At 41.7% G+C, this 21,621-nt stretch overlaps 1 protein-coding gene across 1 annotated transcript in view; it reads right to left on the bottom strand.

Annotated features, from left to right (window-relative positions):
* Positions 1-21,621, bottom strand: part of PRTG (protogenin) — a 112,997-nt gene that overhangs the window by 35,126 nt on the left and 56,250 nt on the right. Inside the window, exons 8-11 of the mRNA XM_073654718.1 lie at positions 21,267-21,514; positions 16,013-16,177; positions 15,153-15,458; positions 10,524-10,712 (exon numbers count right to left, since the gene is read on the bottom strand). Of these exons, the coding sequence (XP_073510819.1) occupies positions 10,524-10,712; positions 15,153-15,458; positions 16,013-16,177; positions 21,267-21,514 (908 nt within the window). The remainder of the gene's footprint in view (positions 1-10,523; positions 10,713-15,152; positions 15,459-16,012; positions 16,178-21,266; positions 21,515-21,621) is intronic.

The following is a 21,621-nucleotide window of genomic DNA, read 5'->3' as shown; positions in this document are numbered from 1 at the left end:
AGACTGCTGTTGGCAGATATTAGCGGGTTTGGCCAATGTATATGGGGACCTTTAGGCAATAAATACAACCTGCTCTCAACTCTCAGTAAATCAGAACAAACTGCAATATGTAGATGGGAAGTTGATAAATCTGCCGACTCCAGGAAAAATGAAGTTCAGGAGCCATGTTAAAACCTGGCCTAATATTGGCTTGCTATTCATTCAGAGGCATGATATTTTGTTCTGATTGGCATATTTTAAATGTTTTCATTTTCTTGGCTGCTCAGATATTTGCCCTCTTCTTTATGGTTTGAGTTTCTTTTCAACAGCAAAACTAAAGTGGGAGGCCAACAAGACAATGGTATTTAGTTAGCCAGTAACTTGGAAGTTAATGTTTAAGGCACAAAGTGCCTCAGGAGACTTATTACCAGTGATTGCAATATTGCAAGTATAGTCTAAGTGACAACTTTGTACAACTTGCTATAAATATGACAAGAAGATTTGGCATCTCCCATCATGTATGGCCAGGGCAACACTGACTATTAGCAACGAGTGCATTTATATTTCACAGATTTGGTAAATATACATAGAAGTCTTTCCACAGCTCGTAAGTCAGTGACATCTGATAATGAAAAAGGCCTTAAAGGCCTTAAAGCTTAGTGCCCACGATGCAGAAATGAAGCAGAAATTTTCCTGAACATTTCTGCATCTCCTTGGCAGAAAAACGCATGCGGTTTTTACATGCGTCCTTGACGCGTATTTGCCATGCGTTTTTCCAATGCATTGTATAGGCAAATACGCATGCAGAAACGCACAAGAATTGGTCATGTCCGTATTTTTTCTGCGAGTAAAATCTGCGCAGAAAAAATCCGGACCATGTGCACAGAACTTGCAGAATGTCATAGGAAGTCATGGGATAAGGTATGCAATGCGTTTCTGGAGCGTTTACGTGCTGCAAATATGCACCAAAAACGCATCGTGGGCACACAGCCTAAGGCTATGTGCCCACGTTGCGGACCTGAAGCATATTTTTTACGCTTCTCCCTGGCGGGAAAATCGCATGCGGATATTACATGCGGTTTTCCCGCCAGGTAGAAGCGTTTGTGAGGCGTCTTTGCATGCATTTCCGTATGCGGGTTATCAAGCACTTCTCCAAGCATCACTTGGAAAAGTGCTTGACTTGTTCAGAATGGTAAAAAATAAAAAAATAAACTTTATACTCACCTTCTGATGCATTCTCTGCCCCGTCCGGAGGCTTCAGCGGCTCACGCTGTTGTGTGCAGGACCTGCGGTGACGTCATTGAGTCAAGTGGTGGGTCACATGACTCAATGACGTGGCAGGTCCTTCAGACAACAGCGCGACGGAGGGAAAACATCAGAAGATAAGTATAAACTTTATTTTTTTCTTTTTTTTTACAGGTTCTTTGGTACCCAGGTCTGAAGGAGTGTCTCCTCTCCTCCAGACCTGGGTACCATCGGCACATTGATTCCGCTGCGCTTCCGCAAAATTAATGAACATGCTGCGGATTTTTGACCACAGCATGTACGCTGCGGAAAAATCCGCAGCATGGGCATTGACATTGCGGAATGCCATTGGGGACCATGGGGTGCGGATATACATGCGTTTTTCAAGCGTTTACGCTGCGGAAATTCCGCAGCATATACGCTTGAAAAACGCTACGTGGGCACACAGCCTAAGGCTTCACTTTTTCTAAAGCAGAGATCTGCTATTATCAAGGATCACTGAATTTTAGCTTTTAAATTCCAGCTGCCCACATTTAAATCATGATCTTTGGGAAGTGCTTTGTCTTTCAGGGCTTTCTCTTTTCGTATAATTAGTGTTATCCATAGGTATAGAAGCCATCCATATACATAGTTATATTATAGCCAATACAACAAGTAGTCAATGAGACTAACTTAGAACTGATTTTGAAAGCATAAATTATCAATATATTAGAAAATTGTGATCCTGCAATTGCCTTAAATAATCTCTCTTCGGAAGTGATCTTGTATTTCTCAGAACTGAGTGCCACAGGCTAAAATCTCTACTGAAGTTAATGAAAGTTTCACAGCATATTGGATTACTGCACTCTGTGTTAGATGCAAATTGAACTTCAGCATAATTATCCATTATTGGCTATCTGAAGGAAAAACTTATTAATAAATGTCAAATGCTATTGATGTAGTGTGAGAGAGTGAGTGTGAGAGAGTGGGCGTGTGAGTGGGTATGTGAGAGTGGGTGTGTGAGAGTGGGTGTGTGTGTGAGAGAGAATAAGAGCGAGTGTGTGAGAGAATGAGTAAGAGTGAGTGTGTGTGTGTGAAAGTGTGTGAGACAGAGAGAGAGAGCGTGTGTGTGTGTGAGTGTGTGTGAGAGTGAGTAAGAGTGACAGTAAGAGTGAGAGTGAGTAAGAGTGACAGTAAGAGAGAGTGAGAGTGTGTGTGAGTGACAGAGAGTGTGTGTATGTGAGAGAGAGGGAGAGAGAGAGTGTGTACGTGACAGTGTGTATGTGAGAGAGAAAGTGTGTGTGTGTGTGTGAGAGAGTGAATAAGGGCCACAGACTATAATGGTGCTGACAAAGTGAACGTGTGCTCTGTTGTGCATCATTTTCAGGTGTGAACGCCTACTGGACAAGAACACTCAGACGTAGTAAACTGTGTCTGGGTGTCAGTCTCCAGTAGGCGTACACACCTGAAAATTATTAGTAGTATGTTTCGCAACAATAATGTAGTGAAGGTCTTGAGACAGCTCACTGGCTTTACCCATTATGAGATGTTTCTTGTGTGGCATCTTTGTAATGAGACACCTTTTTAAAAGCTATCAGTTGAACCAGATGATATTTTTCCACTAAGTGGCAGGATTGCTTTCCAAGTACTGATAGATTTCAGCTGGGGTCATGACTTTCTGTGACTTTTTGCACCTTTCTTTCTTTAGGTGTTCAATACTTTTACCCTGCATCATTTCTCATTATTACACATAATTTATGGACATCTATGGTTTGATTTCTTTGCCTGTGGGTATTGGATAGGTTGTTACAGACATCTGGTGAGAATTTCATGTTAATAGCACCTTTAGAAATATATTTACTTAGAAAATTGGTGACGTTGTATGTGTGTGTGACTAGGTGTGTATATTTGAGTGCGAGTGTGTGTTTGACAACAAGAAACAATTCTAACTCATCCTAAAACGTTTTTTTCAACTTCCCCACAGGAGCACAAAGTGCATTTGCAGCCATATGATTTTTGCTGCTTGATGAGAAGGAGCCTTATGATAATATGCTGGTGGTCCTACTTTTTATTGTGGAAACCAACGTTTGGTAGCACAACGTTGCATTGCAATACATTTGTATTCAATAAAGGAGACTGTACGTTTCGGCATTCCATGTGTTGGCTCTTTGGAAGAGGCATTAGTGGCATTTGTAAAAACATTTATGGTTTAGAAGGAAAGCGAACATTTAGTGCTTTGAGGTAAACCAGATTTAGGGGAAGGGGACATAAGAGTCTTCTGTGTGCCACTATCCAAGATCATCATCTGCAAAGAAGGAAGACTGAATGCTCGCAGCCAGGAAGCAAAGCCGGCACTTTTTCTTTACTGCCTCTCCATCACCTTTCACCTACTGGCCTCTTCAATCCCAGGAGATTTTACCCTTCTTTTAACAAAAATGTCATTAAACTATGTGCTGAATATCTGTTCCTGCCCTGAAGGAATAAGGGAGGAGGGGGCTTCCCAGACCCCTCTATAATCACAAAAGAGCATAGCAGAAGCACAGCCCGCAAACAACAGTCATAACTCAACTAAATGTTCACGGCCAAAAGGGATTAAACGCAGAATATTCTTGTGGAGAAGTCTAATGATTAACAATAACTTACATAGGTATAAAAGGAGAACTGTGTAATAGTCACTGGTTTACGGACACAACCTGTAGAGCCAGTTTATCAAATAATGAAATGTCCGGATATTACTACGCATTACTTATCACAATGATCTGCCACCAATCAGGTAACTTTAGTAGTAAAATCTTAAGATCATAAAAAAAGCCGAATCCACTGAGGCAAAAAAAGCCGGCATAAATTCTTAGGCTAGCCTGGTTCTGCCCATTCTTATAGTATCAGACTGTCTAATAGAAAGTTGTGGATTCTCCATGTTCTGCACAATGAAATCTTTTAATTATGTTTAAACCAACGGCTTCTAATAATGTGACGTATATTTTGTCTACTCTGTAATACAGTAACACTTCCAAAAATAGGTAGAGACAGACATACAGGATAAATTAGAAAAGTAATGAGAGTTACAAGGCACAAATAATACAGAATGCTACAAGCATACTAAAAGAGAAGCCTTTTTCTCCTAATCCTACTAAAGTAGCACTTAAAGTACAATGCATTTTAATAGGCAACCCTAATGTTTCATTATTAAAGTAGTCTTTTTTTCTAGGGTCATCAACCCGCCTTCTTTCCTCTCCCCTCCTCTGAGTACTACTCCATGACCTCTGCGTCCAAACTCCCACCTGACACTAAGGAGTCTGCATAAATTCTCCAACAACAAAAGCCATCTTGAACCTCGTGAACATAGCCACATAATTCATTTTCTTCTAAACCATTTAATGAAATCCGGACAACTCGATCTTCAAAGTGCTTGCCACAAAGAAACCCATTAAAACACTGACACATTCAAATTGAAATGAAAGAATGAAAAACACAACTTCCGGAATCTGTAATAAAGGTTTCTGGTACGTCAAGTGGAGACTTCACATCACACTTCTAGCAAGGAACTAGTGCTTATGTTGTCATGTGTTATTGCCAACACAATACATCTGCTTTATATTGCATATTGGTATGTATATAGGAATCAAAAGGTTACAATTATTTTGGCAATGGTACATAATTTAAAGTTATGGCACATTGTGTTTAAAACTTTAAAGGGGATGTCCGGTGAAAAAAAGTCATCACCTATCCATAACATAGGTGATAAATTGTTTATCAGTGAGGGACCGACCACAAGGTCCTGCACCGATCAGCAGAATGGGGCACCATTATCCCCGTTAAAATGGAACCCCAGTAATCATGCCTGACCGCTGCTCCATTTATTTCCTATGTGGCTTCCGAGCACTGCGCTATAGAGAAAGAATGGAGCAGTGGTCAGGAGATTTTTATCCCTGATGGGGATAAAAGTTTGCCATCAGGGATAAAAATTCTCTGAACTTTTGCTTGGTGTGGGTCCCAGCAATGGGACACCCTCCAGTCATCAAGTTATCATTCATGCGGATAGGTGATAAAGGGGTTGTCCCATCACTAAGGCAATCTCTTCTCACTCATAATGTATGCCCCTGTGAAAATAAAAAAAAAACACCTATACTCACCTCCTGTGCCAGAGCTGTTCCTGGGGATCACGTGAGGTTGTTATGACATATGAGCCCTGTGCTGGCATCACTGTCCCCGCATTCGGACGTATGAGTAATCAAGAGGAAGTGAGTGGCCAGCCGCAGCCCTCACTTTCTCCTGATTACTTATATGTCCGAAGGCGAGGACAGGGGCGCCAGCGCTAAGTGTGCACAGGGCTTACGTGTCATAACAACCTCACGTGAGCCCCGAGAACGCGAGTGCCAACACCTCTGGAACGGCACCGGCACGTGAGGGGAGTTTAGGTGTATTTATTTTCATGGGGGCAAACATTCAGAGTGAGAAGGAGTAGTGAACAATCCCTTTAAGTAGTCTGTCCATCTATCCATTATAGTAAAATATAAAATACAAACACACTGAATACAAAGGGCCCATTCATCAAGCAGTTTATGCATTTAAAGCCGTTTTACATCTGCAAACAGTCAAAGATTTTGCAACTTTTGATGCTTTCATGACCATCTCGGCCAGCTCTACTACCTTTATGAGGGCTGGGTGGGGCAAAGTATAGTGTGGGGCAAAGCATGACCAACAAATTCATCATAAATTTATGCCACAAAGGGGCATTAATTATGCCAGAAATGTTCTTCAGTCTTGAAGACTGGAGTGCAGTTTTTGCAGTGGTGCACAGCAGCTGAAAGATGTGCCATATTCCAGCACACTGTTAATCAAGATTGGCGAGGCCACAGTGGTTGGCACCAGCAACAGCACCTTGATCCTGGGTCACATACAGTAAGTTAAATTAAAAAAAAGTTGTACTAAAAGAAATATTAGAACAGGGGCGAATAAACAACAATATTCACTGCATGATCTATTCATTTATAAAAAATATATCTAACCAATCCATCCATTTATTCGTTGTTTGTGGCAACGTCACAGAGCATTCTAATATCTGCTGTCTACTCATCTCATATTCATCTAATGTTCATTTAAAAATACCTGTTAGCAGCATTCCATATACCAACAATACAAAAGATCTCTTCATGCAAATTAGGTTTCTCATTATTCACGTACTCAAGAAATTAAAAGGCAAAAAGCTTTTGATATCAGCTGCATGTACAAATGTCGTCAATAAAACATGGTCCTCCTCCATTGAAGTACGGCGATAATTAAGAGCCGACAGACCTGACACACAAAGGTCTATATACAAGAGCACAAATCAGACTTTCCAGAAAGCAAGGCTATGATAAACATTATAGAAAGGAAATCCTTTTTGTGCAATGGATATTGGTTTTCTATGTTATGGGCATTAACACTCGCAAGTGGCGGATTTAAAATGATTTCTGGATGAGTGGCAAACTTGTGTTCTAGCTGCAAAGTAGAAGCTGTATGCATGAACTGTGTACTTTGTTGATCTATTCATAAAAAAAACTCTGTTTTTTCCAAATAAAATATTTTGCTTACCCATATTCATTAACAGTTCCCTAAATTCCTGTCATAAGCCTTTCAAAATGTAAACTAATTTGTTCTAGATTTATCATATCTAGAACATTTGGAAGTGGAGCAACACAACAATAGTGGATTTCAAGAATATTGGAAGTGCAGAAATGTCCAGAATAACTCAAGAAACTTTCAGGTCACATGACCTGAAAGGTCCTTGAGTTCTTAAGTTATTCTTGTGGAAGGTTCTTCAGCTGCTCAGCTCCTGCCAGCTCCGTTCAGGTCCCAGGAAGCGTCCTCTCCTTATCTGCCCCGTCACACAGATCAGTGCAGTGCAGGAGGAGAGAGGGCAGCTCTCTGATCGGGGAGGACGGGGTGTCAGTGTTCTCCTCCATTACAGGAGGCTGCCTCCAGGCTATAAGATGCACACACTTTTTAACAGGAGTTCTTTCTAGTTAAAAAGTGCGTCTTATAGTCAGAAAAATATGATACATTGGGTCATGAAGCAGTGAATGGACATATATATCACTTGCTATAAGAATGTACAAACCAACAGAAAGAATAAACTTTATAACAGTGAAATCTATGAAATCTAAACATTATATTGAGGATTTAACACTTTGGAAACACAAAATGGTTGAAGGTTGAGACCTGCCGTAGACTGTGGAAGACCTGAACTGATTAATCGCCTTCGCTATTTTTTTTACAATAGCAATTTATCAAACTCAGTTTTGTGTAAGTGCAGCCATTTTCTTAATTCCTGTAATGTCCATTGACTGGTCCGGCAACAGCCCCAACAGTATTTGAGATTAGGGATTCTCACCCTCTCAGCTTCATTACTGGGAGAATTCTGCTTCATATCTCTTATCTGCAGTTCTCAAAATACAGAAAGCATACCATGCTCCAAATGAAAACGTCAGATGAACGGAGACAGAGGGGCAATGGCTCAGGTTTATTATTACTGTCTTAAATTTAGACAGCTTACACCAAGCAGAGGATGAGACATAGTTACTAGTGATGAGCGAGCATGTTCTGTTAACCCTTTCGGCGAGCATGCTCGAATGTTACGTTTGAGTCACTATGTGTGCATGATTTGCGACTGTTTGAGAGCTTTAATACATGTGAGGAATGCCTAACAAACCGGCATTCCTCACATGCATTAAAGATGTCAGTCGCAAATCATGCACACACAGAGACTGAAACATAACATTCAAGCACGCCGAAGAAAATGCTCGAGCATGCTCGCTCATCACTAAAAGTTACAATAATGGAGCATAGACTTGGAACATCTTTCTTGATTGCGTTTATGCAGTGTATCCCGGGATCAATCTGAATCCTCGAAAAATGAGATTCAGATGGAAATCCCGTCAGTAGACTAATACCAAATAAAGTCTCAAAAGCTAGAGTACATAAACAAGCACCTAGATAGCTATCCAGTGTCCTAAAAGGAAATTGATGCAGGAAACAAAGTTACTGATTAAAATCAAATTACTCTTTATTAATTAAATAGCAGATAAAACATATACATGTTCAGGACATAGGGATAAAATACCAAGTGTATGGAAAACAGAGGCTACTCGGGCACTTACCATCACGTGGTAATGTATTTTTGTACCTTTCTATGTCTATTTGTTGATGTTGAAATCTCTCAATGTCTATTACTTTACCTTGATACCCGGTCCAAGCAGCCTTCGTTTCCCTGATATTTTAATCGTATGTACAATATTTTTATCAGCCATTTGATCTTTATAGTAAATAAAGATTCATTTGACTTTAATCAGTAATTTATCTCCTGCATCAATTTTTTTGGTGCAAAACTTTATTAAAGTGTATAAGACAGAATTCTGGCGTAAAAAAGGCCAGTGTGACACTTTTAAACACTTTTCTCTTCCTTACACCATCTTACTTTAGAGCAAAATTTTTATTTTAATTTCTAATGAGGCACAAAGTTTGTCTAAAAACACACAGTAAACTTGGCACCAGGCTTGTTCATCATTTTCTGGAGCAAACAGTCAGAATTCTAGTACAGTTCTTGCACAGGGGCTCTCTGTCTATGTCTACCTCCCACCTAGAGCAGAGAACTGATGATTGCCAGGAGTGTGTCAACCCAACTTTTTTTTTTTTTTTTTTAAAGGAATTGTGTCACGATTTAGATTTTTGTATTATTAAATTATGCAATCATTTATTTTAAAAACTATATAAAATGTTCTGTGTAAATGTATTTATTAATTTTCTTCTGCAGTCACTAGGGGTTGCCATTTATATTTGCTTGTGTGTGTCTGAGTAGAACACTTGCACACAGCGAATTGCAGCCCCAGGTCATAGGAGACAGCAGTCATTGTCTGACTGCATCTCCTACACTGTGGCTTCCTCAGCTGTGAACTGGGATCGCCCCTTAGGCGCCATTTTTGTGTAGCCCAGAGCTGTACTTTGAGATACAATTAACTGTTATCACTTCTCACACAATGTTCAGAGGCGATCGATGACCGGAGATGCCAGGCGATGGGTGAAGCATCAGGGCGGCAGCTTGACATTGTAGTACTGATACCATGGTACTGACCTATTCTCACCGCTGGAAGAAGTCACCACCACAGGGATTCTTGGAGCAGCGAGAACAGGATTGCGGAGGAGACTTCTTTCAGTGGTGAGAACAGCTCGTAGCCTGGTATTACTGGTACAACGTCAGGTTGCTGACCTGTGTTGCTCATTGCAGCTGTCACTGCAGTGTTTAGAGCACAGCAGTGTAATCATCATGCTGCTGTGCTCTGAACACTGACTCGGCTTTGCTTAGCCAGTGTAAAGCCTCAGACGTCCTTGCATTACAGATATCTGAATGAGGCTTTTCACTGACTGAGCAAAGCCACATATCGAAGCACATCATATGTGATGTAGCCATGTATCTAAGCCCATCATGTGCGATAAAGTTTGCTAAGCCATGTAACCAAGCCCATCATGGGCTTAGATACACTATGCATGCATGATGCAGTTTACTGAGCTGTGTATCTAAGCCTGTATATGCAGTCTGCTAAGCCCTGTATCTAAGCCTGCCAAGTGTGATGCAATCTGCCGAGCCATGTATCTAATCCTTTCATGTGTGATACAGCAAGCAGCGCCAACTAACAGAATTGGCGCTGCCAGCCATCCTCGGTGACATGGTCCTTATATCAGTATCAATTTGCAGTCACCAACAAAATGTTTCTGTACTGTGATCCTTAACTTCATCCTCCTTTATCTTTTTGCAAATACTCAGAAGAGGAGGAGAAAAGTGACATCACACATCTGGGCAGATCCCGCCCACTTTTACTGCAGTCATAATGCAAACTAGTATTACACTAGATCTTCATGGCAAATTTCCCCCTAGTGTTTAAAAATTAAAAATAGTTTTTAATTATGCTTCATATTTTATACTAGTAAAAAATATAAAAAAAAACAAACAGTAATAAGTTACATTTTTTCAACTGTTTAAAAACATTTTTTATATTACACATTTCTTTCAATCTCTAAAAAGGTGTTGACTACATGAGACTCCCCCTTTAATGCAGTTCTGAGATGTATTCATAGGTTATTTGTTTTCTACATTTTAACTCTATTAGATTATAGATACACGTTCTTGTGGGATAATATCCAAAAAGTTAGATCCTCTATTGCTACCTATACCAAAGACTTTTTCCTATTCAATGTCAGTTCATATAAGATTACGCAGAGAAAAGCCGAATGGACTGTGGTCAAAAATGTACACATGACAGTTTATCAGTAAAGTTGGCACTTACCCAATCCACCAATGTTGTAATCAAAATCTTTGACATCCAGAAGGATGGGTCCACTCTCCTGCTGTCCTTCCTCCTTGTAGTAAAGTTTGTAGCCTTGAATTGTGGCTGTGTCCTCAGGATCTTGTTGCCATCTCACAGCTATGGTTGTGCAGTTCAATGGATCCAAGCGTAATTCTGGGGACCTTGGTGCTGTAAAATAAAAGTCATACTAAGTATTAACCTTTTACAGTGTTCTCATGGTGGGAAGGATAAATTGTGTAATCAATATTTTTTTTCATACAAGAACGTAAAATTGACCTGGAAATATTCCTCAGTTGTCCTTGTGGGAATTCTTTCTGCCTTTAAAAGCATTTTTCCTATGTCAAAGTATGCCGCAGGATGCCCTTGATTGATATCCCTGCGCTTCAAGTAGCTCGCTACATAGTGAAAGCCTGGGTGCGCGGCAACACATTGTGTTCTTAGGATTGGTCTTCGGCCCATTCAGGAACTGATTTATGCCGCAAGATAAACCTTACTGCCAGCATTTTTTAATTGATTGATAAAACATTATACAATGTTCATAGTATAAAAAAATAACTCATGGACATGTTTTATGGCGAGATTCAGTAAGGAAATAAAAAAAAAGAAAGGACAAGTACATCGTAACTTCAACAATTTGCAAATACGGTAACTTCAAGCATTATCTGTCATCAGACTAACTATTCTGCCCTGTGTAACACATCACAGTTCATCTTCTGTCATTTCAGTAACTGCCAATGCAGAGCGTAACAGTTGAGAGGAGTTGGTCATAGGCTGCTGTGCTTCGCATAAGCAGCAACCAAGAAGAAGGAGCTTTGTTATTACAGTTGCTTCCTACGCAGAACACAACAGCCAATGACCAACTCATCTCACATGCTGTGCTCTGTATAAGGAGCAACAGGTGGGCACTTACTGCATCGCACCAAGAAAAATCTGCGCTTGAAGGCAGCGATCATTTAACAATGGAGGTGGCCAGGAGAATTTGCACCCTATTTGCAATTTCATTTACCACCATTATACGCCACTGTTTTTTGGGTAATAAAAGGGCAGAACTATCCAAATACCATGCAGCCCTTACATAGGGGAGGATAATATGGGGACAGAGCTGCAAGCTATTAAATAACATTTTATGGGGCCTATTCAGGTGGTCTCTTATGAGTTATCTTGATCAAAAATTGTAACTTACAGGAAACCTGTCACCAGGTTTTTCCCTTATATCCTTGAACTGTCCTCCCACCTCTCCTCCTGTTCCCTCTACGACCGCATCACTCGACTGAAACTGCCCTGACCAAAGTCACCAACGACCTACTAATCGCCAAATCCAAGCGACACTACTCCATCCTCCTCCTTCTGGACCGGTCATCTGCCTTCGACACAGTGGACCATTCCCTCTTACTACAGATTCTCTCATCTCTCGGCATCACAGACTTGGCCCTATCTTGGATCTCCTCATACTTAACAGACAGGACATCCAGCGTCTCCCACTCACTCACCACCACCTCATCTTGCCCCCTATGTGTCGGTGTCCCTCAATGTTCAGTTCTAGGACCTCTGCTCTTCTCCATCTACACCTTTGGCCTGGGACAGCTGATAGAGTCTCACGGCTTTCAGTATCACCTCTATGCTGATGACACACAGATCTACCTCTCTGGACCCGATATCTCCTCCCTACTAACCAAAATCCCACAATGTCTGTCCGCCGTCTCATCCTTCTTCTCTGCCAGATTTCTAAAACTCAACATCGATAAAACAGAGTTCATCATCTTTCCACCCTCTCATTCATATCCCCCATCTGACCTATCCATCAACGTCAATGGATGTTCACTCTCCCCAGTCCCACAAGCTCGCTGCCTTGGGGTAACCCTGGACTCTGATCTCTCCTTCAAACCACATATCCAAGCCCTTTCACCTTCCTGCCGACTCCAACTCAAAAATATCTCCCGGATCCGTGCATTCCTCAGCAAAGACTCTGCAAAAACACTAGTGCATGCCCTCATCATCTCCCGCCTTGACTACTGCAACCTCCTGCTCTGTGGCCTCCCTTCCAACACTCTTGCGCCCCTCCAATCTATCCTAAACTCTGGTGCTCGACTAATCCACCTGTCCCCCCGCTATTCCCCAGCCTCTCCCCTCTGTCAATCCCTGCACTGGCTCCCCATTGCCCAGAAACTCCAGTTCAAAACCCTAACCATGGCATACAAAGCCATCCACAACCTGTCTCCTCCATACATCTGTGATCTAGTCTCCCGGTACTTACCTGCACGCAACCTCCGATTCTCACAAGATCTCCTTCTCTACTCCCCTCTTATCTCCTCTTCCCACAATCGCATACAAGATTTCTCCCATGCATCCCCCCTACTCTGGAACGCTCTACCCCAACACATCAGACTCTCGCCTATCATGGAAGCCTTCAAAAGAAACCTGAAGACCTACCTCTTCCGACAAGCCTACAACCTGCAGTAACCACCGCCCCACCACATTACTGCATGACCTCCTCTACCCCCACCTACTGTATCCTCACCCATCCCTTGTAGACTGTGAGCCCTCGCGGGCAGGGTCCTCTCTCCTCCTGTACCAGTTGCTGACTCATTTTGTTAAGACTATGTAAAGGTTTTTGCTGTGTATATCCCTATCACATGTAAAGCGCCATGGATTAAATGGCGCTATAATAATAAATAATAAAAATAATATCCTACGGCCGGCACCTGTACGCCCTCTGTTGCAGCATTCTATAATGATGTATATATGACCCAAATCTGCTCTCCAGAAAGCAAAAAAAAAAGGTTATATTATATTCACCTATGGTGCGGTGCGGTCAGGTCAGCATCGCTGCTTTTCGTCCAGCGCCTCTTCTTGTGATCACTGTTCCCCTTCTTGCGTTGTGTTGATGACGTGTGCTACATCACCACACAGTGTCCTCAGCATCGCGTTCCTGCGCAGGTGTACTGCTCTCTGCCGAGGGCAGAGCAAACTACTGTAATGTGCATGCGCAGAAAAATATGAAAGAGCGCTGGCACATGCACACTACAATACTTTGCTTTGCCCTCAGCAGACCAGAGAAGCAAGCCGGGGACACTGTGTGGATGATGTAGGGCGCATCATCCACATGCAAGAAGGAGGATGGTGACTGCAAGACAAGACGAGGCACTGGATCAAGCCCAGTGTCACCCATCGGACCGGATCACATTGTAGGCGAGTATAATAAAAGATAGGTTTTGTTTTATGGAGAGCGGATTGGGAACATATAATGCTGTAACAGAGAGCGTACAGGTGCTGGCCCTACTTTAAATTGGAAGAACCTGGTGACAGGTTGCCTTTAAAAGAAGACTACCACTAGTGGCAACCATTGCACTAATAAATTAGGGATTATTATCTGACTTTTCCGGGATGGTATAAAATAACAATTGGATACATAATATTCAAAGTGTTTGGAATTGATGGGTGACATTCCCTATAGGATCTTTTCATACCAGATGTTATTTTTTTTTATATTTTGGAGACAAAAACTCTTTAAGCCACTTTATATTATTAAACAGATTTATATATGTAAAGTGCAAGATATGAAGCAGACTGGTATCTAAAGTCTAGCTACTGGTAGGTTCCTCTGTAAACTATGCAATAGAAAAGTCACAAAATTGGAGCTAGTTTTGTTTGCTCATGCTGTCACATAGGAGTAGCCTCTCTGAATCCAGTTTTAAGTTTACCTGACTTGATCTTCTCTAACCTCAGTCATGTCATAGCCATGCATTTCTGTTCTGCATTATCTTAACAGGTTTTCCTGCAATTCTAGCTCAACCTCCTCCTCTACAGCTTTTTGAAAAAAATTAGAGAACTACACAGTGAAATTCTAAGACAAACTTTTTATAATTGGAATTATCTAGATCATCAGTGGAAGATTGGTAACAATAAAGATAGCACAAAACGCCAATATGTATTCTTATATCTCCGTGGTCTTGATTAGGATGGTCCTTCTATTGAGGTAGCCGGATAGGGCTTTGCGCAGATGGCAGTAGAAGCACAGGTGCAACTAGCAGGCGATCACACTCATGGCGTTTTGGGGGCATTCCCCTATTGCAAGCCAAGGGGACGCTTGAGAAATGAGAACGCCCCAAAAACATCACGAATGTGATCTCCTACTGGTTTCTCCTGTGCCTCTGCCAGTGTCTCTGCAAAGCCTTATCCAGCTATCTGTAAATAAGGACCATCCTAATCAAAACCACGGAGATCAAAGTATATATGTTGCCGTTTTACTCTATCTTGATGTTTACAAAAAAATAATGAAGAATATATGTCATTAAAATCGTGAATTGTACAATCTCATTGCGTGTTTTGATTTTGAACATGTGCATATGGGATTTGAAGGACCCTTGTAGGCAAGGTGTGCTGGTAGCTGCTAACAAAACAATCACTGCTGATTTTTGGGTGTTTTTAACAATAATGGAAAATGAAAAAATTGTTTGTGTTTGTTGACAGACACACAGAAACCTCAGAAAGTTTGATTTTCCTGCTCATCAAGAAAGCATTTTAGAGAATTGCTACATGATTACATGTTGAGATAAATAGTATATAACTTGTAGCCATGCACAAGGAAGAATTTCACAAAGCACTTGCCTCTGATGCTGCTTGCTTTGGGTGTTCTGTGTGAGGTCCAAGCTGAGGATTCTCCCCATCCCACTATAGTTGCTGCTGCTATGCGTACCAAATAAACACTGTCAGGTTTCAGACCTTCTAAAAAATACTCATGTGTTGTCCCTGGAAGTTCTACAACTTGGACTAAACTTTCAGTGCTCATTCGAAAGGATAAGCGATACAGGATGATTTTTCCTCGGCGGAACTTCAGTGGGATGGTAAGCCACGAGATTAGAACATCTGTAGGACTGCGACTTGTTAAACTGATTTCTGGGGCACGGAGTGGAACTGGAAAAATAAACAAACATTTTGTTATATTTTAGAGCAAACAATATCTTTGTAAGCACACAGGTAAAGTATGTATAAGAACAGTGCAATATCTTTGAGAGGACCACCCAAATGTGGATTAAACGATAACCTTCTAGGGGGGCTGTTGTCACAAAATCACAAAGTGTAAGGGAAGTGAACATCTATCCCACAAAAATCAAATGTACAAAAGGGTCTTTTAAAAGAGATTTGACTGCATGTGTAACCTATAATTGTTATCTATTTACCTGTGTTCTAAAAGTATAAAATCGGACAAACGGGGTAATATGCTACTGTCGGCAGTAATATTTTCAGCCAGGATTACCAACTTGTAGACTTAGCCATAGACATTAATGAAAAACAACCTAAGATCCTTTGTGCCAGCAGCTAGTACGTACATACGTACATTGCCAATATAGAACCTAGGATTTCTCCTAATTTACAAAGTATCTGTCTACAGATATATTGACAAATATAGATATTATTATTATGTAAAATCACATGGGATTGATATAGACAATGCAGAAATGGCTTACCATCTTCAAGTGTATTTTGTGTCACATGGTCTGACATCTGGCTTGCACCCATTGGCATGTAGGCAACAATGTAAAATGTGTAGTTGCTGGCTGGCTCCAAATCATCAATAATGTAATGACTTGTGTCATTCCCCATAACCACCTGATATTCCTCATTATTCAATCCTATGGAACAACAGAAATATACACTGCACGTTATTACACACATTCATTTAAAGATCTACATAACATTAAAACTTCTCCAAAATGTTCATTCCTGGCTAAAAGAGAGTACCCAGAACTTGTTTTTTTAAACTAAACTCCCCAGCTGAAATAAATGAAAATAAAAACATACTCAGCTGCCAATCTTTACCTTACTGCTCCCCATTTCCACAGTTGGTCCTTAAGCAGTCTCTTCCGGCAGAGATATCACGGGACTGCTGCAGTCAATCAGTGGCCACATTCCCCCTCCAACCTCCAACTGGCCGTCGTTTACCGACCCCCAGGGCAAGCCACCACCTTCTTAGACCACTTCACCACCTGGCTGCTTCACTTCCTCTCCACTGACATCCCCACTATCATAATGGGTGACTTCAACATCCCCATTAACACTTCCCACTCGCCTGTCTCTAAGTTCCTATCTCTCACTTCCTCCTTCGGACTCACTCAATGGTCTTCCACACCCACCCACAAAGATGGCCACACACTGGACCTCATCTTCACCCGCCTCTGTTCCCTATCTAACCTCTCTAACTCATCACTCCCTCTCTCTGACCATAACCTCCTCACATTCTCTACCCTCTCCTCTCCAGGTGCACAATCCCCACTCCACAAACTTACACACCCTCGCAGAAATCTCAAACACCTTGACCTACACTCACTCTCTGAATCCCTCCTCCCTCTTACAGACCTAAATTCCTTACACGATGCAGACGTTGCTGCTGCTTCATATAACACCACAATAGCTGCAGCTCTAGACTCGATCGCCCCTCTCACACACACCACATCTTGCACATTCAACAGGCAACCCTGGCACACTAAACTTACTAAAGAACTTCGCCGGGCCTCCAGGGTTGCGGAGCGGAGATGGAAAAGGTCTCACTCCATCGAGCACTTCATCGCATTCAAGCAATCCCGCACTAATTTCAAGTCCGCACTCACTACAGCAAAACAAACCTACTTCTCATCTCTCATATCCTCCCTATCTCACAACCCTAAACAGCTATTTAACACTTTCAACTCTCTCCTTCATCCCCCAGCACCTCCTCCCTCTTCTCTCATCTCAGCCAACGACTTTGCCTCATTCTTCAAACAGAAGATTGACACCATCAGACAAAACTTTTGCCTAAAGTCCACACAACCCCTCCTCATATTTACTCAACCCTCCTCCTCCAAACCCCACTTCTCCACCATTACAGAAGGTCAAGTCTCCTCTTTACTCTCCAAATCACACCTCACCACCTGCGAACTTGACCCAATCCCATCCCACCTCATCACTAACCTTACCACAGTCTTCATCCCAACCCTAACCCACCTCTTCAATCTGTCACTAACAACCGGTGTCTTCCCCTCATGTTTCAAACATGCCACAATCACACCCATCCTCAAAAAGCCCTCCCTTGACCCTTCCTCTCTGACTAGCTACAGCCCCATATCACTCCTCCCCTTTGCCTCAAAACTAGTAGAACAACATGTCCACCTTGAACTGTCCTCCCACCTCTCCTCCTGCTCCCTCTTCGACCGCCTGCAATCTGGCTTCCGACCGCATCACTCGACTGAAACTGCCCTGACCAAAGTCACCAACGACCTACTAAATGCCAAATCCAAGCGACACTACTCCATCCTCCTCCTTCTGGACCTGTCATCTGCCTTTGACACAGTGGACCATTCCCTCTTACTCCAGATTCTCTCATCTCTTGGCATCACGGACTTGGCTCTATCTTGGATCTCCTCATACTTAACAGACAGGACATTCAGCGTCTCCCACTCACGCACCACCTCCTCATCTTGCCCCCTATCTGTTGGTGTCCCCCAAGGTTCAGTTCTAGGACCTCTGCTCTTTTCCATCTACACCTTTGGCCTGGGACAGCTCATAGAGTCTCACGGTTTTCAGTATCACCTCTATGCTGACGACACACAGATCTACCTCTCTGGACCCGATATCTCCTCCCTACTAACCAAAATCCCACAATGTCTGTCCGCCATCTCATCCTTCTTCTCTGCCAGATTTCTAAAACTCAACATGGATAAAACAGAGTTCATCATCTTTCCACCCTCTCATTCATATCCCCCATCTAACCTATCCATCAAAGTCAATGGCTGTTCACTCTCCCCAGTCCTACAAGCTCGCTGCCTTGGAGTAACCCTGGACTCTGATCTCTCCTTCAAGCCACATATCCAAGCCCTTTCCACTTCCTGCCGACTCCAACTCAAAAACATCTCCCGGATCCGTGCATTCCTCAGCAAAGACAATGCAAAAACACTAGTGCATGCCCTCATCATATCCCGCCTCGACTACTGCAACCTCCTGCTCCGTGGCCTCCCTTCCAACACTCTTGCACCCCTCCAATCTATCCTAAACTCTGCTGCTCGACTAATCCACCTGTCCCCCCGCTATTCCCCGGCCTCTCCTCTCTGTCAATCTCTTCACTGGCTCCCCATTGCCCAGAGAATTCAGTTCAAAACTCTAACCATGGCATACAAAGCCATCCACAACCTGTCTCCCCCATACATCTGTGATCTAGTCTCCCGTTACCTACCTGCACGCAACCTCCGATCCTCACAAGATCTCCTTCTCTACTCCCCTTTTATCTCCTCCTCCCACAATCATATACAAGATTTCTCCCGTGCATCCCCCCTACTCTGGAACTCTCTACCCCAACACATCAGACTCTCGCCGACCGTGGAAACCTTCAAAAGAAACCTGAAGACCCACCTCTTCCGACAAGCCTACAACCTGCAGTAACCACCGCTGCACGACCAGCTCTACCCTCACCTACTGTATCCTCACCCATCCCTTCTAGAATGTGAGCCCTCGCGGGCAGGGTCCTCGCTCCTCCTGTACCAGTCGCTGACTCGTTTTGTTAAGATTATGTAAATGTTTTTGTTATGTATATCCCTATCACATGTAAAGCGCCATGGAATAAATGGCGCTATAATAATAAATAATAATAATAATAATAATAACATTGGTGAAAAACAAATCACCACTTTGGTCAATGATTAACTGCAGCAGTCACACATCCAAAAAATCGGAATCAATTTCATCTGGCAATAAGTTTTCTAAACCAGATCTATCTGATCTAATTTAGAGAGTGGTCTACAATCCACTGTACACATTAGTGTAGTGTCATGAGTTGTGGAGTAAAGGCAAAGCTCTGCTTAAGTAGAAAAAGTCAAATATGCCTCATCACCACTGTACCATCACTTCTAGACATTAAAAGTGTGAATATATGTGTGTGTTTGTGTTCTGATATTTGCATATAGAAAAGAGGAAAAAACGCAAGACAGCAGCTACACAATGCGATTATGAGTATCCCATAAGCCAATGTGATTATTCTGAATTGTCATTCTATTAACAAGAAGCTTAATGTTATCATTGCTGTTAGGACTCTACTTTAATACAGTTTTGCTTTAGGCATTGTGTAGCTGCTGCCTAGTGTTTTTCCTCTTTTATATGCAAATATCAGAACACAAACAACTGAATCTTGTGTCTCTTCTTATATCCTATCAGTAATCACATTTAACTCAAAAGCATTAAAAGTAACAATCAGCTTGTGTTTCACAACTAGTCACAACAAGTTTTGGTAAAGTGTTTCATTGAAGGGAGTAAAAAAAAAAAAAATCCGGCTAATCGATGGACCATTTACCCACTTACAATTCCTTCATCCTAAATCCTTGTGATTTAATGTTGGGAAAAAACAAACCAGGTTTTCGGAGTCGTGGCATTCAAGAACAAGCCGTTTTATAAGAAACAACAACTACACAAAAAGCTGCATTGTAAAGGGGCGATTATATAGTTGAAATCTATTATTGACATGGGATAGGATGAAGGCAGGGGCACTGAAGGAGAATGCCCTCTATAAATGTGTTGAGCCTTAATGAGCTTAGGAAAAATTTCAGCAATTCATATTGAAATATGCAGAGGTTGCATTGCCGTGATTCTCTTTGTTGTGTCCTAATTCCTATACATAGGAACTGGTAAGCGGAATAAGGTTGTTGAAGGCTGTTGTGGTTCAAGTCCATTTCACACCGAAACGCATGTCAACTTAATCAAAACTCCCCCACCGCCCATTACCATTACATTTAGAAACAAAACCCAAGACCAAATTCCACTATTAAGCTTTCCCACATTTCTGAATTGACTAAAAAGCATTTTAATTAGACAAGATTACTGGCATCTCACAACAGAGCCGTTGATGGTTTGTTAATTAGGAATGTCGTGGCACGATTTTTGACCCGCTAAACAAGATCCTTAAGCTCAAATTAAAAGGCCTTGTTCTTGGAGTGAATGAGCCACTGGGCCTCATGTGGAGGCCTGAAGAAATGACCATAATAGGGGGTGAGACCAGCCTACAAACAGAATCACTACACCCTTTGTAGAGCTTCCAAATTGCTAACAAGGAATTAATACACTCATGTACTCTCATCAGACCTTTCGTTTGCCCGGCGCACTAACCCGCTAATTTAAATGCAAGATCTGTCCCTTTTTAAAGAACACCTGTTGGCTTTCTCTAACACCAACACTTTCTATTATACACTAACTACTTCTATATTAAGTTGCATTCATCTCTATAGAAAATATCATGATGCATAGGTTCACTAGGCAGAGTTACAAAAGAGGTTTGCTTTTCTTTTTACATATCTAAAAAACAAGCAACTAGTCAAAAGATAAAAGCATTGTTACAAAATTAGCCGCTATGGAAACTTGTATATACTGCATACCATTACTATACTTTTGGTAAAGTCAAATGAAACCATCACTAGAAAATATACAAACCTATTTCCATACCTGAGCATCTACATTAGAGTATGACGAAAGTGATATTACAAATAGAAAGCAAATGTATGGTGCACTTTATAACAAAAAAAGAAAAAGCATGTGAAATACTTGTAAATAAAAATCTACTTAAATTTAATACAGCATTTCTGAATGAAAACTAAGGTAATTCTATAATAAAAAAAAATCTCAACCAAAAGGGATGACAAAAGCAGTGTGCAGCTATCAGAAATCTATAGGCTTTCCATAAACACTTGCTGCAAGTCTTATTCTTACCTTCCGCCTTCATGTAATGCACAGAATAAGCAATGACTTTTTCTGAGTTATACAGAGGCCTTTCCCACGATAGTATAATGGCTGAACTGGACATTGTCTCCGCTCGGAGGTTACGTGGAGCACTAGGCCTGTCTTCAGACATCACAACAGTCAGCCTTGCTCGGGACATGGCAGAGCCCTGGTTATTTTCGGCCATGCACTGATACACTGCATCGTCTTCAGGGATGATCTGGTTGATTACAAGTTTACTAGAACAAAATAAAAAATTTGTATAAGTTAAAAAAACAAACCATAGGAAAGATTATGCTTCTAGTAGCAAGTATGTGGAATGAACAAGAGACAATGAGATGGGACA

Source organism: Phyllobates terribilis, unplaced genomic scaffold (genome assembly GCF_046119375.1).
Source record: "Phyllobates terribilis strain yellow unplaced genomic scaffold, ASM4611937v1 Scaffold_11__3_contigs__length_659146591, whole genome shotgun sequence".
NCBI lineage: Eukaryota > Metazoa > Chordata > Amphibia > Anura > Dendrobatidae > Phyllobates > Phyllobates terribilis.
Note: the sequence above shows the minus strand (reverse complement) of the source record. Positions and strands in the feature narration are given on the sequence as shown.